Source organism: Phaethon aethereus, assembly GCF_964289735.1.
Source record: "Phaethon aethereus genome assembly, chromosome: 12".
In the NCBI taxonomy this organism is placed as follows: Eukaryota; Metazoa; Chordata; class Aves; order Phaethontiformes; family Phaethontidae; genus Phaethon; species Phaethon aethereus.
This window is the reverse complement of record NC_138588.1, coordinates 1,933,225-1,959,883: the sequence shown is the minus strand read 5'-3', so window position 1 is coordinate 1,959,883 and position 26,659 is coordinate 1,933,225. Positions and strand designations below refer to the sequence as shown.

The following is a 26,659-nucleotide window of genomic DNA, read 5'->3' as shown; positions in this document are numbered from 1 at the left end:
TGAAAGCACTATTTTTTGGCAAACAAGAAATCCTATTAGACTCTCAGAACATTTGCTTACTAATTTCAGAAGTGCCCACTTTAATGCAGTAGCTGAAAGGCTCAGATACATTTCCTGGAAGAACAGTATGCTTAGGCATACTCTCAAAGTTATATTTTACAGAAAATATCAACGGATACCTGATATTTTCAGTAAAACTAAAAATTAAGTATATCATTGAACATCTGTTACCAATACGCTCTGAGTATTTAAATACTTAAAAAAATCCCTGAAACCTTCATGAAGTTACATGCTACATAAATACAATTCTTTAAGAAACGTGAAGGGCCAAATAAGTAAAAATGTATTTCTGCCTTTGCGGACAGAGCAGCTGTATGCTGGCAATCCAGGTCTTCACATGTACTTCTCCTGTGCACTTGTGCAAAGAGGGCTTTGGAGCAGAAGAAAGCGTTGTATGTATTTGAGTTTCAGGCTCTTCATCTGCAAGCCTTTAAAAATCTGTGTGTCATAAGCATAAAACTAATTTTGGTATGAACAATAGGGTATTGCTTATATTTTAAAGATTACTACTGTTAGCAAGTATTTTCCTTCAACATGCTTGTGTCATATTGCTGTGTTCCTTTGTACCACTAGTAGCAAAGAGGCTCTGCGTGATGGATAAGGAACAACGCGTGTCTGCCAAACACACAAGTCAAGGGGAAGCCTGAGCGAATGTAGAAATGAGAAAGTAATCTCTGTTTGGGTCACTGTAGAGCTTTGTGTCCATCACCAAAAGGTGACAAGAGGGATGCTGTCCGCAGGCCCGGAGGAGCTGGGTGATGAAGATAGAAGAGACGCTGCCTCGTATTTCTACTGGGTTTTCCATTTACTTCTACTCGGTTCCCAGGGGAGCTTTTCAGTCTGTCGCTGCATGGGCAGTCCTAGCTGGCCTGTTTGCCACTGCTTCTACGTATGGCATGTAATTCAGAGGCATCTACAGATTGCATCGTCCTCCGTCTACATACAGCTTTTCCTTAAATTATGCTAGAACTGGAGGAGGTTGCGGATTGCAGCCAAGAGCACTGAGGGCAGTGCCTGTAGGAGGATCTAACTCCTGTCTGATAGTCTCCACGCCTGTGTCCTGCGGTCTGCTGCAAGTTGTACTTAATTTCTTGCATTTCATTGCTATTTGGGGTATAACTCTGAGGCTAAGATTGGCGTCGCGGTGTTGGGTTAGCTGAGGAAGGCTAGAGCCTACCAGGGACTGCATCGCACCCTGCACTGCCCACCCCAGAGCACCGCGTGGGGGTCAGCACGGCGATGGTACCTGCGGGATTATGCTTCGGCTGCCACCGGCCACCTGGCTGTGAGTACGCCGGCAGGGATCTGCGGGGCAGAGAAAGCTGGGGACTTGACACAATTCTCTCTCTGCCTCGGGAATCTATTTCTGTCTTGGTTATAAGCATCTGTGATTTGTTCCTCAGGGAAAGGGAGATGGAGACATGCTGTTTTCAGTGTCTTGGGAGGGAAGAAGTGAAGGAGAAAAATTAGGTGCATAACTTGGACTGAATCGCTTCTGATTCCCACTCTATTTGTCAAGACTGATCTTTAAGAGCAACGCCTTGACCCTTCAAAGTGAAGTCTTGCACAGTGTTGACCGAATGCTGCTCAGATCCCAACTTATCAAGGAGCTGCACCTAAATAAGTCTGTTTAATTGAGTGGGAGTGTTTGGATGCATAAACTGACTTACATCCATAGATCTGTGGACAGATAATTTGGAGAAGCGGGGTCATAAGTCACCTTTTTCATCGGTCTGATAGCTTACACAGCCCCGTACCTCTTGCAGCAACAGTGAGACAACACTGGACTAAGTTCAGTTTGGGTGCAGAGGAAAAGATGAGGACAATTATAGAGCTGGGAATGTTTAGGTGGGTATTCTCCCTCTGTTCCAGTCCAGTGGTTTAAAAAGACCCTGAGGGGGCTGGCTACAGGGCTGGCAGCCAGCCGGCCAGGAAGGTCTGGGGTTAGGAGGAGCAAATCGGAGCAGATGTCTCTGAAGGCCATCGGTCAGCTCCGGCGTTACAGTTTAGTTAATGCTTTGAGGGATGCTTTCGCTGGGATGCGTTCTTCTGTATTCACATATGTGTCTTCAGATTTCTCCAGACAGATTATAGCATTTTCCATGTGTTATTTTCAAACAAGAGCCATGGTGTTTTCATTAACCATCTTCCAATCTTATATTCGGCAGGATAGAGGTTAGGGCCAGTTCTAGGGCCCTAAAATTTAAGTTTTCAGGCCGGCACCAGACCATCCCAGCAGCTGCCACGAGATGGCAGCCGGATAAGATTCTGTCTGCAATCGCTGCTGAAATAATCAATTCTATTGTGAATTTTAAAAGTCACCAAAGCAGCTCTCTTTTCAGCGCCCAAGCTGCATTAATATTTTACTAATTGACATTTTACCAGTGTCGTTCAACTACTTCTTTAAAAATAGCAGGTGTGTTCTTTACAATAATGCAGACATCAATACTAGATGCAGATAAACCAGTTACGCTGGAGAAAGAAAAGCTGTAATTTAGTAACTCTTTAAGAATTTATGTTTCCTTCCCTTCTCAAGTTTATATTTTAAAGCTGAAGCATTTTTATGGGAGTTGTAAAGAATTACACTATAACTGTGACTTTATTCACTTGAGAGGTCTTTACCATGAAGTGCAGGCTCTTAAGCCGTGTACGCTGAAGGACAGCGTCTCCTGGCAGCACTTGGCAGTCTGTGTAAAAAGGGAGCAAATCCAGGCTTCGGCATATTTCCTTGGACAAACAGACAGTAAATCTTGCAGGCTGTATTTCTAATTACGTTTTTTTCCCACTGGTGGGAGTCTGGAAGTTCCAAATCTGTGCTTTGCTTACCTTAATCTAAAACCACTCTTAAGACTATCTAAAATCTTAACTACTGGCTCTACTACTTTTGTTTTTTAACGGTAAGTCATAATTAAAACTGAGATCTGATTATCTTTGAACTTCTATTTGTTGTTTCAAAATCATGTATCAGTTCTAGACTTCTCAAGTGAGCTCTGTTCCAGTTTAATTTCAGGACATGTGTCCTGAAAGTCCCAAAATCTCAAGTGAAAGCTCCTTATGTTATGCTATTTTGCCATGCAGTCCTATCGGGATTTGACACCTATGATCATAAATACCTACGATTGCATACGCGCCCGTATTGTATATCTTCAGAAAATGAGGATGGACTCAAATAATAGATATTTATTAATCTGTATGATTGTATTATTCTTTATTTTTACTTAAACTTGATCTTTTGCACAGGCCTTCTCCTAACAGCTCCTGACTTACTAGAGGGGATTATAATTCATCTGGTTATTAACTGCCTGACCTCCACAAACATTGCTTTATGAACTATGGAAATATATTCATAAAATAAAAAAAATTAAAACAACAAACCAACCAACCACAGAACACCACAGCTCAGGTTTTCAAGGCATTCTAGAAGCTTTTGACACCATTTTATAGTACTTTGAAAGAAAACCTGTTGCAATCCAATAGATGTTCATAGAGAGCCGAACCTAAATGAACTCCCTAGCTTGCCAAGAGAAGAACAGCCCAAATTAATACATAGGTCTGATGTTTCGTTTGCTCTGTCTGTGCTTGGAGCTGTTAGTCTGTTTTGAAGACTATGTGCCACACGGGTGGAGCTGGGTTCATCTTCCCAAGAAATGCTTTCATTCATTTTGGGTGTTTCGGGTTTGTTTTTTATTTCATAGACTGCAGGAACAGCTAGTGTTCTATGTCCTGAGACAAAGTGAAAAGCTTTTAATTGATTTCAGTAGGCTCACGTTTCTGCGTGTAGGGTTTTTTCAGTTAAAGTCTGCCACAGGTAGAACTGTCCCATCCTGCTTGTTTTACAGCTCCGTCGGCGCTGAACTAGGAGGATGCTCCTTCCTTTGAAACAGGAACCTTGCTGGAAAGCAACATTCCTTGCTCTGCTGGAACAGCAGGCATTGCGGGAAACTCTGTCAAGATCTGTTCTTTGCTGCATACTCTGATGCTGAGTATTTTTTCTTTAGAGCTCATGTAGTGCCACTCTCACTTTTCCCCCCCTGACTTCTGCATCGGCTTCAACAGCTTCTACATTTCAGTTTTCAAAGGCGTTGAGAGTGAGAGCCTGCCTGAGCTGCTTCTCCTAGTTACAGGTGGTGATGTCAAGAACGACGAGTGCCATTTTATTTGCCATATACAATCTAGTGCTACAAAGTTTGCAGGGAACAAAAGAATACACAGGCGAAACCTTCAATCCAATCCCAGCGACAGTGGGGAGCAGTGCTGGGGGTCTGTAAATGGCACTCCCTCCTCCTCCTCCTCCTCCTCCTCCTCACACGGTGCGCTGTGCCTTTGAGCCGCTGGAGGAGCCGTCCGTGGCGTCAGCTCTACTGTGAAAGTCTCCGTCGCCCTTCACAGAGACTCTTCTGTCAGTTGAAGAGTCATGTCTCCATTTGGGGTGACTGGTGCCACCCTTATTATCGCTGCTTTCTTCTCCATCATACCTTTTCTTCTGTGCCTACCTCTGCTCGCACGCTGCGTGATGCTTCATTAAGGCTGGCCGCAGTCAGGACTGCAGAACTGGAAGGAGCATCCAAGCTGAGAGCTTTCTGTGCTCCGACATTTTAATATGGCAAAAGAAGCAGAAGGAAGAGCAATAGATATGTCTAAATTATATTGCCCAAATTGGTTACGTACATGTGATGCGCAGCTCTACTATATTCTTGCTTTAACATTAGATGTTCGTCCCAGTTCGTGGTGTTCTCCGTAATCTGCTGCTGACGGCAGCCCTAGCCATGCTGACTTAGCTTAGCGCTCAGCATGCAACGAGCACTTTTGAAGCAGCGGAAATATGTGATCTTGGCATGAGCCTGGTAGCATCTTCATAGAAAATGAGAAGTCATCAACCACAGAGTCCACCTAATTAGAATTCTTTAGACACAGATATAAAGGATTCTGGTGCCCTTTATTACAATTAATTTTAGGTCATTACACTCAAGGGTCACCTGCTAACTTCAAAATGGTCAATGTGTGCTTAGTGTGATATAATGAGCTACCCCTTTCCATTTGGGAGTATATATTGATATATTAGTGGTGAAAGGTGCCAGACTGATAGACCCAGCAAACAGGCGTCCACTGCCTGCTTCCAGAGTAAGAGCACTATAAGCAGCTGCGTAGCTGTTGTCTTCACGCAGCTCCACCAGCCAGACTGAGGCCTGCCCAACTTCCATCCTTGCTCAAAACTACTGAAAACATTGCCTGTTATTGATTGCTATAATTTTTCAAAATGCATTTGTGACCTTCAGGACCTGGAATGGGACTGAGAAATTGTTCCCTCAAAGAATTCAATCAACTAGTTACTAATGACCTGGCCTACATTTGAACTAACAAAATGGGAAAAAATTATCCATAAAGTTAGATATATTGCCCAGGCCCTGTGTCTTCCCCGTTTTTGTAGCAGTACAAAGGGGGTTTAAAGGGCACTTCTGGATTTCCATGGCCAAAGGGAATTCCCTGCTAGGATCAAGCTGGAATCTTATGCTGTCTGACCCTTCTTCCTTTCTCCGCACGTTAGGGATGTTGGAACACATCCAGGGCAGAAAGGGACATGGCCACGAGACAGTGTTCTCTGACAATGCCGAGGCAGGAAAAGAATCCTTGGGGGCGATCCCGGCTGGCACACCACAGCGGCCATTCGGCTGCGTTCACTTGCAGCAGGGGTGGTTCAGCCTCAGGCCCAGAATGAAAGGAGGTGGACAGGTGCCTTCCAGCCATGTTTGCCTTCCTTCCCCCTTGTGCTTGTGGACAGCTACACCCTATACTTAAAAAACCAAAATATACAATGACTTTACCTATGTAGAATGTAACTGTGACTGAAGCTTAAGTAGGTGTTTAGAGATCTCCTTCCCTTCCTACGACATTAAAGGGTAGCAGGTGGGGAGGGATGGACACCCTCCTTCATGGTACCTCCTTCACACCCTCCCTCCACAGTAGGGCCATCAGTCCACGCTGTTGACCCTTAATTTTGTAGGCAATGGTACGAGGGTAGTCAGTCTGAGATTATGAAGCCACGTCCGAAACAACTAGTTGTTATACTCTGAAAGTGAACAGAAACTCCTTAAACTAACATTTGGTCAGTCTCATGATTTCCAGCATGGAACTTGCCCTGCTAAAAGCTTTTTTTCTCCTCTTTCCTGTGTTGTAGCTCCTTCCTTGGGCAGAGATGAGGCTGGGGCCATCGCCGGTGCAGGGGCCTGGGAGTGCTGCTGCGCCTTCCCAAAGCAGCCACTGGGAACGTGCCAGCGGGGCATTACAGCCAGGTTGGCATGCTGGGTTTTTGTTCAGATTATGTGAAAAATATCACACAAATGATTAATGGGGCTCTACATCTGAAATGAAAACAATGTCACTTGCACGTACTTTCATTTCAGTTACGGACAACATGGGATTTGTTGAGTAACTCCTGCAAAACATACGTGCTATCCCATGCCTGGTACGGTTTGTCTGAATCTCTACCAGGATGTAATGAACTTGTCCTGCGCTAATGGCTGTTTTATGTTTGCCAGGCTGCGTTTGTTAATGCTTTATCTGCTGTTAAATGCTCAGCCCATTCTCTGCACGTTGCCAGAACGCAGCCCTTGTACTTGCCCAGATGCAGTACGGTCGCAGGGACGTCTTCGCTCAGCTTCCGTGGTTTTTCCATCTCAGCCGTTCTATGGTCCATCTTCAGTCAAACTTGCCTCCTGCCCCTCTGTTCGTGCATCAGCAAAGCTTCCAGATAGTGCTGGTGTAGACTTTGAGGTTAGAGCAACGCAGGTGTAATATCAGGGTCTGGATTAAGAGCAACTCGTTCACTTTGCCTGAGCTCGTGAACAGTCCTTGGATATCCAAGATTTTCAGTAGTCCCTCGTCCCCTCGTGCAGCCCTGCCATCTCTTTCTGCGGGCAAAGCTTTACTGGAGAATCTAATGTCCAACTCAATCATGGTTCAAGACACATTGGCTGTTGCTGATTTGTTGATAATATTTATGGCAATTAATGTAATGCTTCTATAGTATGTATAGTTTATAATTACTATTTAGCTCATTGAAAAGGTTAGCACATACTAGAAAAGTACAAATGGATATGAAAGTTCCTGTCTTGCAGAAGTGATGATAAAGAATAAATTATTGAAGAAAATTAAGCATTATAATTGGGGAATATTCCCCTATTACTAAGGAAAGCCAGCCATTAGCATCCGATTTGCATTTTATACCATGCAGCAGGAAATATTTAAGTTGACAAATAGGATATTTAATACAGCAACAGATACTTGGCAGTTAGATATTAACAACTGTTACTGATGTGATTTATTCACCATTATAAAAAGGGCATTACTATGTGAATATGATTCAGAAATTAACTTCAGTTTACCGAAAGGCCTTGACTGCCTGACCTCTTAATATCCTTATAATGACGCCATTTACCATTCAAAGGCTTATTCAAGTCACTCACTGCTAGATTTGTTTTAAAGGGGTCCACTGTAGGGCAGATATTTGCGTGTGTTAACATTTCTCATTGGTGTAGTAGGTACGAGCATTTTTTAAGTGGGAAAAACCCCTGGGTAAAACCATGCTCAGGTGATCGGGTCGGAGGAGCCCACAGAAGCAATCCATGGTACTTCCTTCTGCTACACCCTTGGCATGGACTGGCCTCACAAATCCTGCCCGACTTCTGTGTGCTTTAATGCTTTGAAACCTTCTTGAGGTTTATATGAGGCTTTTATCATATAAAATATGATAAATATGATATGCCTGCACAAGGGTGGGGTGGGCTTCCCCTCCGCCTGCCTGTGGGACACGTTCCACTGGCAGCTCTACGACCTTACAGTTTGGTTTCTTGTGTAGTTATGCGAGTATAAACCTGAATTAGCACCACGAAACAGCGGTGTGAGTGGAAGCAGAACCATGCCGCAAGTTGTACGGTTTTGTACGTGCTGAGGTATCCGCTGTTTGATGAGGCCGTGTATTGCAACGGGAATGGGCTGTGCTCAACCCCTGTGATGACCGATACGTATTCCTACACACGGATTCCACGCTTCCCTACTCCTTTTACTCAGTTTGGCTTTGCCTTCTGGAACTTCCCTTTTTTGATCTCAGAATACCTATTTGTAAATCAAGGTTGACTTTACTTGACCTTAATTATTCTTCAGCTGAAAAATCCACATGTGATATTTAGTATTTCGATAACTACCTATTTAATGTGGTACAGGCTTTACAGCTGTTGAGCTCATCTGTCTCCTTTCTCTAACTGTTGCTAAAATCTTGGTAGTACAGGTCGCTGTTTTGTTCATAACCTTTTGGTTTTCTTGGAAAAGTTACTTTTGAAGTTACCTAAGAATTCCAATTGTTCCTGTTTGGAAGTGGTTTACTGCTGCCAGTGATGCAGCAGCACAAGCAAACCATAAGTATGCATGCCAGCATGCATGAAAGTAAAGCATAGATGATCCTTTACACAATTGTTGAGTTTCACCCTTCTTGTTTTGGTTTTTTTGTGTGGTTTTTTTTTTTTTAATTTTAATGCACCTGTTTGTGCTTTGATTAGGTATGGGCAACAGACCTTGACCTTTGCTATAGTGACCAGCTGGCCTTGACTCAGCTCATGTTGTACGTGACAGATGGAAATCTGGACTGTCACTCTAGCTGCTTTGAAGTATCTCTTGGTTCAAAGAAAATGAAAAGCCAATGTATTCAGCATGAGGAGACAAAAACTGTAAGCAGTGATTTGTTTACAACTAAAATTATTAATGTAAATTGCCGAAAAGTTAAAATCTGCCCTAGATCTCTGTTCTAGAGGAGCTGAATTTGCTCCTTTCAGATTTTAAAACTGCTACTTTTATATTTTACAAGGTTAGTAAAGTAAACGGGATACTATCACGTTAGAAATTAAAGGAAAGGTTCTCGATGCTTATGGGTACCTGATTATTCATCTTTTTGTGCTCAGTAATATTGATTTGTGGTAGTGACAAACTTCTAAATATTTTAGGTAGCTCTCAAGTTGTAAAAAATATGGTAATTTATATGTTGCATGAAAAAGGAATGAGATGAAAGCACTGCCCCTGACCATAGGAGTAACTTAGGAAGAAATCTGAGCCCTCAGCTCATGAGCTCTGGTCTAGGATCAGAAGTTGGAGCACTGAAGGTCTACCTCAGCTTTGTACTTTCATGCACAAAACTGGGGGTACAACAATCGGGGCTACGTCTGCAGTAGGATCTGAACAACCTAAATCCCTCCCAACTCGCCCTTGAGTTAAACCCAAAGCTCGGTTCCCAGAACCTTCACTCAGCTCTGCATCCATCTAACTGTTCAGTATTCATCTTCCATATTAATTATTCAGTATTAATTACGGACAGAGTCATTTGAAGAAAAACTCATAGCACCCTAGCTGAGGTGAGCTCCCTCGGCAGGCATATGCAGCCACGCTCACTCTCTCTGGACCAGAGTTACAAAGCCCAAGGGGAAGAGGCAACACCAAGCGAGACAGCTGAGCCCTGAAGACCCCCAACCAGTCTTTCTCTTTTCTATTGTCAGGTCAGATCCATCCACGCTCGGCGTCACACGCTGTGAATTCACGTGTGCTCGGCTGTCCGTGGGTGTTGCACATAAAGCCGGGGTGCTCAGGACTGTAGGTTTAGGTAGTGAAAAGATGAGTCCTGTGGCACTTGCTTCTTGTGGATCTCACCTTTAATCTCCCCGAAAACTCTTTAGATTGTGTCCGTAATAGTGCCTCCAGCGATGTGATGTTAGAGAAGATGACATTTTGTGTATTGCTTTGCAACCCTTATAAACATGCTGTCACGGAAGCATGGTTAACATATGACTTGCTTATTATGCTGATTTGCTAAATTAGATCAATCTTGATGCAGGATTCAATATGGCTCTGAACCTTGAGACCGTCCCTCTAAAAAAGGGAAGAAAGGCCTTTAGAAAAGCCAGAGAGTAAGAAATACATGTATAAGTACACGTAGATATACCCAGAGAGATATAAAACAGATGCCGTTTTACACATTTTGACAGAAGATTCACAACTCCCTTTTTTCATACATGGAGGAGGAACGTAGCATGGTTCCAAAAATGTCATGGAGCTATAATTTAGAGGTTAATGAGCTCTTGATCTATTGTTCTTGTCAAGCAACCACTTTTAGTTGGAGAGGAGTAAATTAGATATGATTAGTCCCAGTAGTACAAGTTTTAGAAATGAAAAGTAATCAAGTAGCAACTTTATTTAATTAAAATTCTGTCAGAATTAACATAAATTGTCACTATATCCTTTTTTTTTTTTTTTTCTTTCTGTACTTCTGGGGTTTTTATCTCTCTAAGAGTTAACTACAAAAATGCACTCTCTTAGGAAAATATCTTTAGAAAAAGAAACAAACAAACCAAGAGACAAATGCTTTTACAGCACATGATCTGTAATGAATGATTAAGTAAAACACTTTGTGTAAAATTATGATGTTAATAATGATTCCGTCCCTTTTAATTTATTATATATTCCCAATCCTGGTAGGTTTGATTTTGATAAAATGGAGCAGCAACTGAGTTTGTGTGATGATTTTATTTTTAGAAATCCTTCTTTGAAAGAACAAATTTCCTAGATACTGCTGCTACTGTAATTATGTACAAAACCAATCACTCATTATAGTTAGGATACATTATCTTCTAGACAGATGAGGCTAAATAAGCAACACATTAATAATTCATACTGCAGTTCATTATGCATGTGTATGCATGCTTTGTAGCTGAAATAAGCACCTCATCAACCTGATGCCAACCCTTAAACAATAGTTCTGTGTTATTGCAGCCACATTCAAGTTTACGCTTGTTAAACTGCTACTTGGATTATTTTATCAAGCATTCATTTATTTGTGGTCCCCTACTGCAGAGAACAGATTTTGGAAGCTCCTTTTTTAAGTTAATGACTTGAGCAATGGGTGTTATTAATTCTCAGAATATTATAAACATGATTAATTTTCAGGCAGAGATGTATTATATAAGGATTTCAACTATGTCAACTTAAATGAGTCAATGTCAAAACAACTATCATTTTAGAAAAAATACTGTAAATTACATGCTTCAACGTGCAGCATCCCCACTCTGAACAACAGTCCAGTATTAAAAAATAACATCACAGGAAAGCCTTGGTTTAGGAGAACATCTCTATTCAGCTCTACTCAACGCAACAATTTTGTCCTATGCACTGGTAAGAATTTAAACTCAAATGCAGTACTGATTTTTATCCATAGCATGAACTCCACTGGTATCGGTTGTGTAGCTCCTTGGAGTCACTGTGCCTGGTCTTCTCAAAGGCTTGCTGGAAAAATTATGCACACTCCTGCTGTAGCAGAATGCTCAGTCTTGGAGAAACCCAGTTTCAAAACCTACTGATTATGCACTTTGGAATTTCTGCTATCGAGAAGAGCTGACTCTAGAACAACGTGTGTTACCACAGGGCAGGATGGATTCAGAGGATCCACTTAGAATCATTTCACAGGACTCAGTTACCAATGAAGCTGTGAAAATATCAAAATGTGGTTCATAAAGGGTGATTCTGTAGATCTGATCTATAATATAAGGTTTTACATACAGTGTGAGGTGAGGATTTAATTTTGCTGCATGGAAACGTCTGTGTTCAGTAGACATTGTGATGAACAGAAATTCCTCCAAATGGAGCTGGAACTCTACATTTCCATGAGTTCACTGAGAAAAAGCCATTTAAATAGTAAATTGTTGGGTTTTTGTATAAACTAGTAGGAAAATAAAGAATCCCGTGTTGTTTTCTCTAGCCTTCTCCAATAAGCAACCGGTGTGCAGTAGCAAGCAGTCAACTGAGGCACTCAGGCCTTTCAGTAATCTACTACCATGTTCTCCTCCAGATGTGTAAAGTTCACGGTGTTGGATTTGACCTCCAGGTATGGACGGGAAAGATTAGAAAGCGTGATATTCACTCTGCATAATTTTTGTTTGTAAATTCTAATATGGTGAAACCACTTAGCACAATGTGAAGTTTAAGTGTCCCATTTAGCATAATGTAATGTTTAAGTGTTCTGTTAAAAACACAGCAAGGTGTTGCTCTACAGTTTTGTTGAAAGGGACTTGGTATAAATCAGGATTGATTTTATTTGCGGTTGTTTTCATGATGCTAATTAATGAACTCTGAATTGCACAAAGGTCTTTCATAGTTCCTGTACAAATTAGTCGAATATTAGAACGCTTACCTGTCAGCTTACTTTAGCTGGGGTCCAAGTCTGAAGAACTGCAGTAGTGAGATACCGGTCTGATTTGGCTTAAGCCTGGAAGCAGCGAAGGATGAGGAATTACAGCATGTCTATGATACATAGTAGGGAGCGAGACGGTGTCTCTCTCGGAGGCTACAGAGGGAATGCTGTCCCGGCGGGTTTGTTCGCGCGGCTCAGCGGGCAAAAAGGATTATGGCTGTGAGCCAGGAGCTGTGCTTGGGTTTAGGACCATGCTAGCGCTGAGCTAGCGCTGAGTTTTCATGAGAGCGCTGGGCCATCATACAGCCCTTTCACGCGCCTCTGTACCCATAAGATAAGATACATCTTCAGAGGCCAAGAGGTCGGGTGATAATGGGCAACAGAAAGAGGAACGAAGAAATGAAAATGCAGTCTTTGCTAGGAAAGGAACTGCTTAAGGCTTATGAACAGAATTGTAAAAGAGTTTAGAAGATGTTATGCAAGAGAGAACAGCAGACAGATTTCCCATCCTAGGGCACAGGGCTTCACTGGGAAATGCAGAGTTTTACGTGTTTTCTCAGCAGAAGCCCTCCCCGGGGAGGGCACCTGCTTTTGAGAGCTCTCACAGCGACACGCCGAAACTGTCGCTTAGTGCATCTGAAAATCAAACTGTGAGTTTTGCTGCTGACCAAACTGGCCATTAACCAGAGCAGAAGGTTAATGAAAGTCATGTCCTGTGTATATCTAAGGTGAACTATGAGCTTTCAGAACAGGAAAACCTAAACTTACTTTCACTGTCTTTCAGTCTAAGTGTGTGTAAGGCTTTTAGGGGTTAACCTGTCTCTTGATAACAGTAACTATCTAAGGAGATAATTTTTGAGATACTTATGACCATTTCTTACTGCTTTGGAACAAAAATATTTGCTATTGAATTGACTCTGCCATATGTGTTCTATTTACATAAAGTTAATGTATTGTATTCTCTACAAGAAGTTAGAGCAACAATCTTCTTACACTGAGCAATAATCCATTACACACAATTCAAAACTAGCGTTTCTTAGATACGGTTATGCACTTACTGTCCCTGTATAATACATTTATTATAATTATCACTATTTTAGGAATAATTAAGGCAACTTTGTCTTTTCATTTAACAGGAAAAACAGGGAACAGTTTTTATATTGTATGAAGATCAGAAGCGATACAGATTGGGAATGATGTAAGTATGTCCATTCCATAAACAGGGATAAAAGCTGGGAACACGCTTGATCTGAAGAACGACCCCACAGCGGGTGCTGGCTCCGGCTCCAGCAAAGGTCATCTGGGAGATGAGCCGTCGAACACCATGCACTCCAGTTCATTGACCGTCACCTACTGCTCAGAACAGTAAAATGGCTTCTTGTAAGGCTGGCCTTTTGATAAGTTTAGGGAGGCTTTAAGCATTTTAGTAACAAAAAAAGTGCAGGAATCTGCTTAGATCAAAGCCTGACTGCATTGCAGACTAAAGAGCTACTGCAATTAGCTTTACGAGAGCTAGATTCACTGTCAATAGCGATCTAGCTGCGAGAGCATGTGGATTAGCACCAGCTTACTTTTACAGGCGACGTTATCAAAAACCTAACTGTACACGATGCAAAGAAGGTTGAAGTTTAATGCCTTTTTATATTGTTATTCACAAAGTGATCAATGGCAGTCGTGCAACAGCAGATCTGATGGTTTAGTAATTCTTTAGACATACAAACCTCTCCTAAGAAGTGTAAGACAGCATAATCTGCACAAATCTACTACACTCTGATTGAAAACGTCTCCTCAGAGAGAATTTATGTGACATTTACCGGCAAAATAGGACATAATGAGTGAGGGGCTGAAATGGTCTGTTCACAGTCTGTTCTGTATTCCTTTGACGCTGGAGCTATTTCATTAATGACCTGGGTAAGAAAACAGCTTCCTCAAGTGCTGGATGTGACTGCAAGTATTTTGGAAGGCAGGAATAGAATTCAAAATGATCTCGACAAATTAAAGAAACAATATGAAACTCAGAATTAGATTCAGTTGGAACTAGGTGCAAGAAATTACACTTACATAGCGGTAATGAATATGAGGAACAACCAGCTTTGCAGGAAAGCATCTGTGAGTTACAGTGGCTTACAAACTGCCTGCAAGTCACGATGTCATGATCTTATGGAAAAAAGCAAACAATATAACGTGGGAGACCTTGAAGTAATCCTTCCACTCAACTCAGAGGAGGCAATGAAAATGTTTAGAGTTCTAGAAAGCATGACTTAGAAGGCAAGACTAAAGGGGATGGGGGGAAAGAGGCAGAAGTGAGATCTGCTAACAATCTTCAAGCACATAAAAAGCCTCTGTGGGAAGGAAAAATCTAATTTCTGTGCCTTTGGTAGCAGGACGAGAAGAAATGAACTTAACTTGCATGCAAGAAAGATTCATGTTTAGCATAAGAAAAATTTCTGACAGTAAGGGAAGCGAAGAACTAATTAGATTGTTCAGGGCGGTTGTCACTGACAGTGTTTAGTAACAGATTAGACAAACCTCTGTCAGGATGATATAAGTAGCATTGATCGTGCCCTAGCACAGGGAATGGACTAAATGAATCCTAAAGATTGTTTCTTGATTCTTTCAGCCTGTACCGAGCTCCTTGTGGATGAGGCTGTTGGTAGTATACAAGCGAGTCCTATTTGTTTAAAGCTTAGATATTCCTGTACCATACTTCACTCACCTGCAGTCGCAATATAGGCAGCTTACACGATTGAGCTGTGAGATAAATTTGGAAGAAAATCACTAAACGAGCACTTGTAAAATATCTACAGCAGCCATTTAAAAAGTAATTTAGGCATCTGAAAGTGTTCCATAAGGTGCTAAACTTTCCTAACAGCCCACTGATGCTGAAAGGTGAGCTCCTTCTTTCCCTGACCCCAGCTATGGAGTCCTCCTCCCTCCTGACCCTCCTTTTGCTTTGCCTCCGGTACTTTTATGCCTCTCCAGGAGTTGATTCAGCTCAAGAACTCGGCAGAAAGCTTTCTTTTCTTGGGTTGGTTCTCTCTGAGGCTAAGAGAGAATCAGTCCATAGAGGGGTAAATAGTGAGCATGAGAGTTGTGCAAGATAGCTGGGGAGGAACTGAAGAGAGGAGAAGGACCTGCCCCTTTCAGAGCCAGTGAACTGTTGGATTGGCTTGTCCCGGTCTATGTGATTCTGTTAGCCATGTACCTTGGAAAGTGGAGTCCTTATGTTAGAAATGCTGCATCCTACATTCTTGCTAGCTCCTTTAGAACAATACATCAGTTGTTGCTCCCCGGTAAGAAACGTAACAATGCCTCTTGGATCATCAGTTTGAATCGGCAGTTAATAATATATTACCAGAATATTCTCACATGTATTTGCCATGCCATTCTGATCCCACATTTGTCTTCCATCAGATTTTCAATGCAATTTCATGATCCTAATTTGGAAATAATGCCAAGAACATGACAGTTTAAGCTTACAAAATCACTGAACTACCTGAAACATCTATGTGAATTATCTTCCACTTTACTACATTGGAGATCTATTGTCAGTTCCAGTCAGTAAATGAGGTACATTCTTCCTTAGTGTAATATCCTGTTCCATAAGATCGTATGTATCGGGAGTCTGTACGTACCACTGAGAAACCAAAGTCTCCAAAGCTACAACAATCTAAGAAAGGCTGATACTGCTGAAACGTCTCCTTCAGATGTCTTCCACAAATTGTAGGCAGAAGCAACAGCTCTTCTGAACTAACGTAGGTGTTTGAAGTGTTCTCCTGTCTCAGTCAACGCTCAACACTAGCTTTTCACTTGGAGCAGCCGAAACCTTACTGCTTACTTCTGCTAAGTTGATTAATAAAAATTATTTATTACACAAATCCTTTCTGTTGACAAGTTAAAATGGAGCCTCATCTTTCATATCTCCCTGAAGATTGCCACCTTGTGAGATTGAAAATACTCATTAAATTCCATCACCAGACAGGCACAAATGAGAGGGTGATTGTTTTTAAGCATGTGAAGGGAATCATTGGTAAACTCATTTGTTTGGATATCATTAACAGAACAATCGGAGAGGATCTCCAGGGGGTCCTCATGACCTTTGCTCGCAATCTCTTCATCATCCATCAAGAAATATCAGCACCTAATATGCAAGGCGAGACCAATTTTAAGGTGAGGTGTTAATTAACTAACGATCCTGGTTAATTTCTGTACAAGGGCTGAAAATACCTCATGCTGTATCATAAACAAGTGCTAAACCATTCCTTTTTTATTGCTAGCGGTATGTATTTTACAGTGTCTAGGTCAATATAGTAAGTCTCCCAATGAACCTGTTAGTTAAATTTAAGTTTGAAACTTTTTCTTTGAAAAGAAACATACTTTAGCGTGAAATGATTTGTAATGTAATGCTCCCGACTGTCCTTTGTAAGAGCAAAGGAGCTATTGGCACTGCCTCAGACAGTACTGTCACAATTGTCTGTTTTCTTTTAAAGGGACACCATCAAGGTAGGAATCTTAAATTAGAAGCAAACTTCTCGGTTTATAATAGCTCCTTAGATTATTAGCACTCATTTCTTTTAAGCAGGCAGCCACCGAGCACTTAATCCAGTAGTGCACGTCTTCCACCCCGCCATCACTTTCACCAGCCAATTCTGTTCCCAATTTTCTCTGCCCGCTGAATCTGCCCGCAGCGCCCGTCCCCACACGCCAGCGATGCTCTGGGGTGGTACGGGGGCAGGCAGGACAAAGCGCGGGGGCTCCTCGCGCCGGGAGCGTTCCCCCAGGAGCGCCCACCTTCGCTCCGAGGCTCCTTTGTGCTGACCTTGCTGGCAAAAGGAGACAGTAAAGCAATAATGAATCCAACCCCGTGCCCCGAAACAAGCACTCATTACAATGCTGCTTTTTGATTCCAGAGAATAGCTAAACTTTCCGGAGGGAGTTCTTTTGCTAAGCTATATCACCTTTAACTTTATAAAAAGTTTCTAAGATCCTGTCTGTAAGTGTTTTGTAGAAAGGTGAAGGGGAGCGCGGTGTTACAGATTTCTATCTTAAATCGCACAATGTAACTTCTATCAGATTCTTTCCAGTGTTAACTCCAACTACATTTTCCTCTACCAGCACGGTGTGAAATAACAGTTTTAGAGAAGTTATAATTAAATGTCAACATGCTACAGAATAAACAAACAAAAACCCACCCCTTTCTTCAAGATGAGGGAGTAAAAAGCAACCACTGAAGAAAAATATAAAAGGGAAGTCTTCTTCATAGTGAGTTAACAATGATTTACATGTGAAATAGAACACCTGTCAGTTAATTAGAAGTACAAATTGCAATGAATTGTATTTTTATTTACCTGAGATTTGTGCATATTTACTAATAATTCTCCCAACTTTCCCCAAAGTAATAGTAAATTTAAATTGGTGCATCATGTCTTGTGTAACCCTGGTTACCTTTTCAAGGCAAGTACTACCAGCTGTGCATTTTGGCTGCTAGATTTCATTATACTGCCCATTAAATAACTTGCATTCCTTGATTCTGTTACAGATGGCAATTCAAGATATTGAAGCAATTCTAGGAATTACAGCAGAAAACAAACTGAAATTGGAAGCAGAGCAACCTTCGAAAGCAGATGCTCTGAAAGAATAGTTAACAGAAAATGTTTAAGTGCCTTATTCTTTATGCTTCTGGAAACGCTTTCTCATCTGTAACAACAGGTTTGGTTTTCCTTCTGCATTGGCATGTGAAGTAATATTAACTGAGACAGTACATTTCCATGGTTTCCGACTGCAGCATTTAGAATATCCCTTCTTTCGCAAAAATCAACTGTTGAAAAGCAGAGGATCGTAATAAATGCCCCTGATGTTCATATTGTTGTTCCTGCAGTACAGTACCTGTTTTTAAAGTCTTATTAATAGAATACATAGAGGGATCATGCTGTCTTTGTCACTAAATCACACTAGGAGATCATGCTCTATTGAAAAGAGTCCTGTGACCCTAAATTCCCTTTCAAACCTACCGTCTTCTAAAATACAGGCTTCCAACATGCAAGTAGGTCCAGTGTCCCTCCGCCTATAAATACATACACTTACATGCCATCTTATCAGTAAGGCCAGCAACCCAGATTCCTCTTCAGAACCCACTGTCCTTATTGTTATCATTCCACTATTTCTTTTGCAATCTACAGATTTTTGCAGCAGTTGTTTTACGTTCACTTTCAAATTATCAAAAATAATAGTAATGGTACTGATTCAACAATAGATTCTGAGACGACCATTAGAATTAGACTTGTACTATGATTCCCCGTATACCATGGCTTTTGTGGATCTATCTGTCCATCAGATAGCGTATTTCAGATTCTGCTGACATTTTTGTCAGAATTGCTGTGCACTGTTATGTTAAAGGACAAGTTATATTTGTAAAATTATCTTTGTCCTTCAAATCTCTAATCTCATCCCAACAGACAACACGTTCTAAATTTTACTACGGAAGAGTGCATCTTCTCCATTGGATGGGCACTACTGCGCCAAGCGTGGCAAGTATCTTGGAGGTCACTTCCCAAAAAGTTCAGGCAAAAACCTAGTTTTTAAGACCAATAATTAATGTGACCAAGCAGTTGCAGCAGATCAGTGCCCAGTTTTTCCAGTGCTCAAGTCTCTGATCCGTTAGCTTCAAACATCTTTTGCATTAGCATTTTTCTCTTCTACTTTGGTCACAGAAGTAATTCACTGCAGATGAGAATGTTTGCATAAATGCCGATCCCCATTTCAAAAAAAAGTCTAAAAGAGTATTTTTGTTTAATTCTTGTTTGGTTGGTTTTGTTCCTTTCTTACATGTAATCTCAATACGGTCTTGGTTTTGGATATACCAGAACCCACAGAGATTTTTCTGATGTGAAATTTAGCCAATGAATGAACTTCCAGGAAGTCTTTATTCTTTATGGTTAGAAATGAAAGTAACGGAGGTTATCTTTGGCTGTCGTAGGTACAACAATGATCTCTCACTTGCCAAGAAATAATATGCCAAAAAGCACAGTATAATTGCTTATTAGTTCTTCCAACAAGATGAGATATATTTGTTCTCTGTTCTGCTTCGAGGGGCTGCAGAACAGTACATTGTTCTGACTTTTTCCTCGCTGCATTCATAACGCACTCTCTCCTCTTTTACTGCCAAGAAGCTGTAGATTTCTCACCTCACTTCATATCCAAGCTATCCAACATCCCGGTTTGGTCAGCAGAAGCAATACCCTGGAGGAGGAGGCAGTGTAGGAGAGCATGGCAGTATCAGTCTAGGAGTCAGCTAGTTTCTTAAGGGTTAAGGAAAATTAAGCCTTGATCCAAGCCAGAACAACATAAGGTCTGAGAGGCTCATTAGTTCACTGGCACTTAATAGACTGCAGTGTCCTAGGAGTAAATGAAACCTGCACTTCCTTATGTCTTTGTTCTATTCCAACAAAAGAAAACTGTACCTGTTTTTGCAGGGAATAAGTGATCTGAAAGTTCCCATGGTGAGAGAGATTTCTCAGTATGTGCAAAGTGTGAAATGTATCTTGAGGGGAAAAAAAAGTTTTTAATTACTATTAACACTTGTGAGTGTTGAGCTAGTGGAAGGATTTACAGTCTCTCACATTCAACTCCCATGCTGCTGGTGCCAAAAATATATTTTTTTTTTAGTAATACAGCAGACATGAAATAAAAATATTTTTTTAAAAAAAAAAGGTCAGAAATATAGTCATGATTCTCCTGTTCACTCAACTGGATTATTTATTCACACTCACTAAAGGAATAATAGAGTTCTTGAGCTGTAGCTTGAATTTCAGCACTATTCAGAACATGATCTAGACTGGGAAGGAAACAGAGTAAATGGGACTCAAAGGATAAAAGGAGGCCCAGGTGTGGCTGCTCATCAGAAATTGCCAAAGAATTCTGCAGCTAAGGACAGCAAAAGCCCAAGCTGGTTCCCCAGCTGCAAGGTGTGGCAGAATGCTGGTGGAAGGAGATGAGGAGCAGTGGGCTTTGGCATCAACTGCAGAAGATGCAGACAATTAAAATAGAAGTTTTGTGCTTCTGATGGGCCAGAGCTGCAAATGAAGATGTGCATTCAGCTGACAGCACCTCATGGATCTTGTTTTTAGAAGAACTGACATAGTGTCTGTAGTACAACCGCTACCCATTTCAGGTCACTCTCCTGAGAGAGCATTATCTGGAATTCATGCTGGAAACTGGGTCTCCCTTTTTATATAGCTGGGTTTAAAGCCTAAAAAAAAAAGAAAAAAAAAAAAAAAGGCATTCAGCCCAAGTTTCCACATTTAGAATGGCAATTCTGAGCACGGAGCAAAAGCACAGTTCATCAGCACAACTTCCAGATGTCTTCTGAAGTAAAAGTATTTACCCTACCCATTTCCTGAAAGATCTCCCATACCTCATTCCAACAGAGAGGTCAGGAGAATTTACCACCTCCAATCTAGGTTAGGGTGACAAATTCCTGGAATTTTAAGACTAGCTTGGTCCTCAACATTTCACAGTGATTACCTAACATCACTTCCCATTTACCAGATGCCCTATCATAGATCTGAAGTACTCCCTCCTGTGGTATACAGAGCCTCTGTATTTCACTTTAGACTATGGATTTTGTTGTAGCTATCAGACACTGAAGATTAGGTACTACAATCATTGATGAACTTCGTGAAAGTAATTTATTGTATCATCTCGACTAAAGAATGGTTAGCCTGGTTCCTAGCTTGATCACAAAGATACGCATTTCAGGAGGCTGTTTTGATGCAAAAATTATTATACCAGAATCCAATGAACAGAGAGACATGAACTGCATAACCAAATATTATTAACAGAAGACATTTGGAAGAATGCTTCATACTTCCAGCTTCACCTTTAGGATGTTTGGTCATAATTCTTGCATACTTTTGAAGTATGCAATGTTTTGCTATACATTTGTAAATACAGATGCTACTTCATTCCATTTGTAGTACATGTTGTGCAAGTAGAGGTGCATCTACGTTCTCTTAACCAGCGCGGGGTTACGCTGCCAGAGCCTGAAGGATATTTCCCTTCTTCTTGCATTTTAACAAGAGGAACACAAAGTTAACTGCAAAATATCTTGAAATAAATACTTTTAAAAATCAAAGTAATTGTCATATGTCCACTTTATAGGCAATAGCTTTATAGGAGGTAATTTTGACCATGAAATAGAACAGCAGAGTATCACTCTTCAGGTGAAATACATTGGTTCAACCCTTCACCATAGTGAGCCACAATATAAGATTCCAACTTCTTTTCTATCCTCAGCCATTGTTGCCACTAATAAGGATATTAAAGCTAACTATATGCTCCATTAATTATAGGAAGGTGAACTCAAATTTGTTACTGACAAGGATTAATAATTACTGGCTCTACACACATGTAGTACATTACAATAAATAAACAGGGTATATTGTTGGGTAGTAACTGATTCATTGCACATTCATACTACATAGCTCAATGGTTTAAGATTGCTGAGTTTGAGATATCCCTCGCAATTATTAAAAGGAAAAATCTGTCCCCGTTTCCCAGTTCACTCCTCTGTACAGTATTTTTGTCCCAAAAAGACTGTTTAACGGTTCAAAACCTTAGCTTTTATTTAGAAAAATCGTATAACGGAATGTTGGTTATGATTTTTAAGTATTTCTCGTCAAAGGGGTTCACCACCTTCAAAGAACTCTTTTTAACCCGCCACCGCTGTCCAACTGCAGCACGCCAAAGCCGGCGCTGCAGCCGGGAGATGCGCCAGCAACACGCGGGGCGCTGCCCTCGGCACGCGCGCTGCCCGCACCACCACTTCCAAAATCGCCGCTGCCCGATCCTTTGCGATACTCCCGGCCGCCGCGACGAGCGTTAACGTGCGCCGCTCCGCAGGCAGGGACGACGGGCCCACCGCCGCTCCGCGCCGGGCAGCAGGACGCGTCCCCCGCCCTTCGCGGGGCCGGCCGGCCCGCCCGCCTCAGACGGCGCCCGCCTGGCCTCAGCGCGGAGGGGCTCCGGCGGCGGCCTTCCCCGCGCCCCCCCTCCGCTCAGGAAGCCGCACGCAGCAGACTGCCCCGCTCTCCCTCGCACCCACAGCCGAAGCCCTGCCCCACGGTCGCCGGTGAGGTGACCCCTCCGCCACCGCCCCTTCCCGCCCTCCGGCGGGCCGCTGCGCGCGGCCGGCGCAGGCGCGGTGGTGGCGCAGGCGCGCCGGCCCGGAGCCGTTGGTGCGGGCTGGCTCGGCCCCGCGGGATGCGGGCGCTGAGGCGGCTGCACGAGGCGGCCGTGGGGCTGCTGCTGTGGCGGGGGACGGCGGCGGCGACGTCCCGTCCCGCCGCCTCGGAAGTGCTGAGCCAGCACCTGCGGCAGCGCGGCCTGCCCCACTGGACCTCGTACTGCGTCAAGTACAGCGCCGTGCGCAACGACCAGTTCGGCCTCTCCCACTTCAACTGGCAGGTGAACGGCGCCAACTACCACATCCTGCGCACCGGCTGCTTCCCCTTCATCAAGTACCACTGCTCGCGCGCCGCCCCGCAGGACCTGGCGCTACAGAACGCCGCCTTCACCGCCCTCAAGGTCCTCAACGCCGGTGAGTCGTGTCCCGGGCCGGCTGTGCGGCCTCCCCTCGGCTTACCTCGCTGGCCGCGAGGCGGGCGGAGAGGCGCTCCCGCTCGGCTCTTGCCGTCCCGCAGCCGGCGGGCGGAGTGAGGCGCTTGAGGCGGGCGGGCTGCGCCCCTCGCAGGACGGACGGCCGCGGCCAGGGGGACGCGGCCGGGGGCGAGGCGAAAGCGGCGCTGGCTGGCAGGAACGGCGTCCCCCGCAGTGCGGGACGGGGGTTGTGGCCGGGGACCCGCCTCTGGCAGCGGGCGGCAGTTCCCGCCCCGCTCTCCCTGAGGTGAGTGAACCCTCCTGAGGCGCCTCGTCCTCCGCCCCCCCCCCAGCTCGGACCGGGCGGCGTGAGGAAACACGAGCCACAAAATGCCCGAGCTTTCAGCAGCTGCGAAGACGCCGAGCTGCAAAATCGATACTTTTCGGGGTTTTACCGTGTTCGTTTTTCTCTGCCCTCTTGTGAGGGAGAACGGTTAAACCGCCTTAAAGCAACCGCGCGACCGCTTGTTCTTCAAGTGGCTAACGTCACTTGGTATGGATCGTTTTCCGTCTAAAAATCTGCCGTCTGTTACCGTGGATGAAATTCTGTCCTCTAAGCAAACACCCGAGCGCCGGCTGAAGCGAAACTGTGTGTTTCTTGGGAAGAGCCTGGGCTGAGCTTTGCCTGTTGCAGGCAGGCGGTGTCCAACGCTGTGGAGGGCTCGGACCGCCTGTGATCCGAAAGTGCTGCTGCGATATAAATGCTTATAAATCAAAATGCTCTATTAGTACCTTATCATTAACGTAAAAACAGGTATAGATGAGTTTTGAAATACGTTATTATTTAAAACTTCGGCTACGGATACAATGCTTATTTGTGCTGGCAGTGACAGTGGCATAACAAATTTCTTAAGTTTATTGTTTTCATATTCCATTAAAAAAAAAAATCGCACTTTGCAAGTCTTTAGTGACTTTTTTTCAAAACATGTCTGCTAGTCTTAATTTTCTGATCTTTCCAGACTGACATAGTGGGAAAATACACTCAACAAAAATTGATTTCTTAATAACAACTTCGAATCTGATTTTATTTTTCCCTCCGCACAGTCAGACCTTTTATCTGCTCCATCTTCCTTGCAGCTACGCTGCATGTTTGACATTTAAATGATTGGCAAGCATGATTAAAAAGTCAACTCATCTCCCCCTTCTGAGAATCTTGTTTAAGCACTTGGGTAGCTATAAGCATGTTAAATTTGGTGTTTCTCTACGTTACTGAATTCAAGGCCTAAATCCATCTCCATTTTTTCCCCAATATTGTAAGTAAAATATTGTTGTCTGTAATAGATGAGTAACTCGGCAGTGCTAAAAATGATGGCACTTTTTATACATACACCTTTCTACTTATTCCAGTTTTGTTGGTGTTGGTAGTCTTGACTCCTGATCTGATTTTCCCAGGAGCAGCTTCATGGTGATCTATGAAGTCACTGCCTGTTTTCCTTCCTATCTCTACTCTGATACATAGACAAACTCTGAACTAAGTGGATGTCCAGGGAGTTTCTGTTTCAGTGTTCAAATACTTTATTTTTTTTTTTAAATAGGTAGAAATCAGGCTGTATACATGAGCATGTTTCACTTCTTTCATACTGCTATCCTCCCGTTTTCTTTTTCTATTAATTCCTGCATATTCCTGCTTTTCTTAAGCTGCTTTCTGATTCTTGTGTGCTTGATGCCCGTGAAGGGTATTAAGCAGTGTTAGCTGCTTGTAAGCATTTTGGTAAAGGCAAAATGTTAATAAGACAGCTTTCACAGGAATGCGTTTCCTCTAATTTCATTTGGAGTCGTCATTCTTTACTATTAATAGGCATTTTTAATTTTCCTGGCTTGCTCTCTTTGTATGTAATGTGTTTTTTGTCTTTTCTTAGGCATCCCAACTTTACTATATGGAATTGGCTCCTGGTTCTTTGTCAGTGTCACAGAGACTGTTCATACGAGTCATGGCCCAGTTACTATTTATTTTCTAAATAAAGAAGATGAAGGCGCAATGTACTGAAATCATGCCCTCAAGTACCTGTCATTTGGTGGGTTTCTGTGTTACAGCTGCTACAAATACCTACTCCCTTTAAAAAGAACTGAAGGCAACTGTTTTGGGTTCGGGTTTGGTTTTGGTTTTTTTTTTTACAGTGAATTCTTTTGTAAAACATGCTGTCTTCAGGAAGCTTCATGGGCTTTTTGGTCATAAGATTTATTTTTGCAGAAGTCAGTAACGTTGAAAAGTAGAAGTCTTGGGAGAAGAATTAATATTTCTAAGCGTATTAGAATTTATGGAAGTCAGCGACTAGTACCGCTGAACAAACTTGTGATAAAGAGATATCTCTGCCAACTTAGAGAACTGAATTGTAGCATGTGGGCAAGGAAACTGAGAATAGACTAGACATACGTCTCTGAAGAGATTAAGCTGCTTAAGTTTAGTCTGAGTAGATGTTTCCTAATGCATTGTCATAGTTGCAAGCATGTTTGAATGAATTCATGGTACTAACTATTCACAACTGCCTGGATGACTCTTTGGAAGAATACCACCCTAGGAAGTTAAAAATGGCTGTATCACATTTCTTCAACTGATATTTAAATAAAATACCTAAAATGTGTTTTATGCTTGTATCTTTTGCAATTCTTGAACTCCAGTTATCTGCCTTTTTTTTTTTTTTTTTGCTTTTTGTTCCTTAATAGGTAAGTAACAAAACCTAAGTATTCGGGAAGACTTAGTCCCCTGCAATAATTTACAAATTGCTGATATTTTTAATTAATACAGGAGAATGAGAAGAATACCACCTTCATTTTTTTGATGCAAAATAACCTGATTTCTCCAGCTGTAACAGGCACATACAACAATGGAATGACTTAAATTTAGTTGGAAACCTGGGCAAAGAAAAAGCTTTTAGGGAATTATTTGGGTAGTGGAAACATGGAATTATTGGATAATAAGTTCAAACAACAGAAACACCTGTACAGGATATATTACTAGTGCTTTGTTTTACTGCCAGCAAGTAATGCTGTCTATTCCAAATCCCATGCCTGGTGATATAAGTTGATTATTCCAGTTTTCCTAAGTAGGAAGATAAATGTAAAATGGATCGGCACTGGTTTTGGAGGGTAATCACTATATTCCTAAATAAATAATTACCAAGCTATGACTACAGTATAATTTCATTTAAATACTTCTTTACTTAATTCCAGATAATGGGACGGTTTCCCACTTAATGAAGCAATACACGTGTTTTTTTTAAAAGCAACACTAAATAACACTTCAATCAGAAGTGCTTGCACTGTTCTGTTTAATTTGGGACAATATTCATGACGCAAGTTAAATGGGTCTCAGAAGAGACGGTATTATAAGAAGCCTCGTTAATAATAAAAATGACTGCTAGCATTTTTCTAGAACAGATTTTCACTGTATTGGATAAAGTTAAATAACTGCAGCTCCTAAGTTTAAAGTCAAATACTGCTCATTCATTGCCATGGATCTTGTCAATATCTTGCTGTAAAGGTTTAGTCTCAACGCAAGGTTGATAAAATGTTTTTTAATTACCAGACTATAAATACAGCTCTTCATTGGAGTTGCACCTCCACTCACTGCAGCTTGTTTGATTTCTGATAATGTGTACTGCTGACTTTGCTTACCTGTTTTTCAATAAATGCAGGCAACATGACTCCTTGTCCATACAGTGATGGGCAAGTCTCCTTAGAGAACATCTTTGACAAACTACCCTATTGATTACTGCAATT

At 42.2% G+C, this 26,659-nt stretch overlaps 2 protein-coding genes across 2 annotated transcripts in view; both read left to right on the top strand.

Annotated features, from left to right (window-relative positions):
- IQCH (IQ motif containing H) overlaps nucleotides 1-17,924 on the top strand; it is a gene marked incomplete at its 3' end in the record, with an annotated part of 71,851 nt that extends 53,927 nt beyond the window's left edge. The window contains exons 17-21 of the mRNA XM_082005339.1: nucleotides 8,613-8,780; nucleotides 11,852-11,977; nucleotides 13,420-13,481; nucleotides 16,345-16,453; nucleotides 17,823-17,924. Of these exons, the coding sequence (XP_081861465.1) occupies nucleotides 8,613-8,780; nucleotides 11,852-11,977; nucleotides 13,420-13,481; nucleotides 16,345-16,453; nucleotides 17,823-17,924 (567 nt within the window). The remainder of the gene's footprint in view (nucleotides 1-8,612; nucleotides 8,781-11,851; nucleotides 11,978-13,419; nucleotides 13,482-16,344; nucleotides 16,454-17,822) is intronic.
- A 4,619-nt stretch (nucleotides 17,925-22,543) lies between these two features.
- Nucleotides 22,544-25,853, top strand: LOC309409131 (uncharacterized protein C15orf61; the record flags this gene model as incomplete). Its single annotated transcript, XM_082005197.1, has 2 exons — nucleotides 22,544-22,880; nucleotides 24,799-25,853. The coding sequence occupies 2 exons, from the start codon at nucleotides 22,544-22,546 to the stop codon at nucleotides 24,924-24,926; spliced, it is 465 nt and encodes a 154-aa protein (XP_081861323.1). The 3' UTR covers nucleotides 24,927-25,853.
- Between the last annotated feature and the right edge of the window lie 806 nt (nucleotides 25,854-26,659).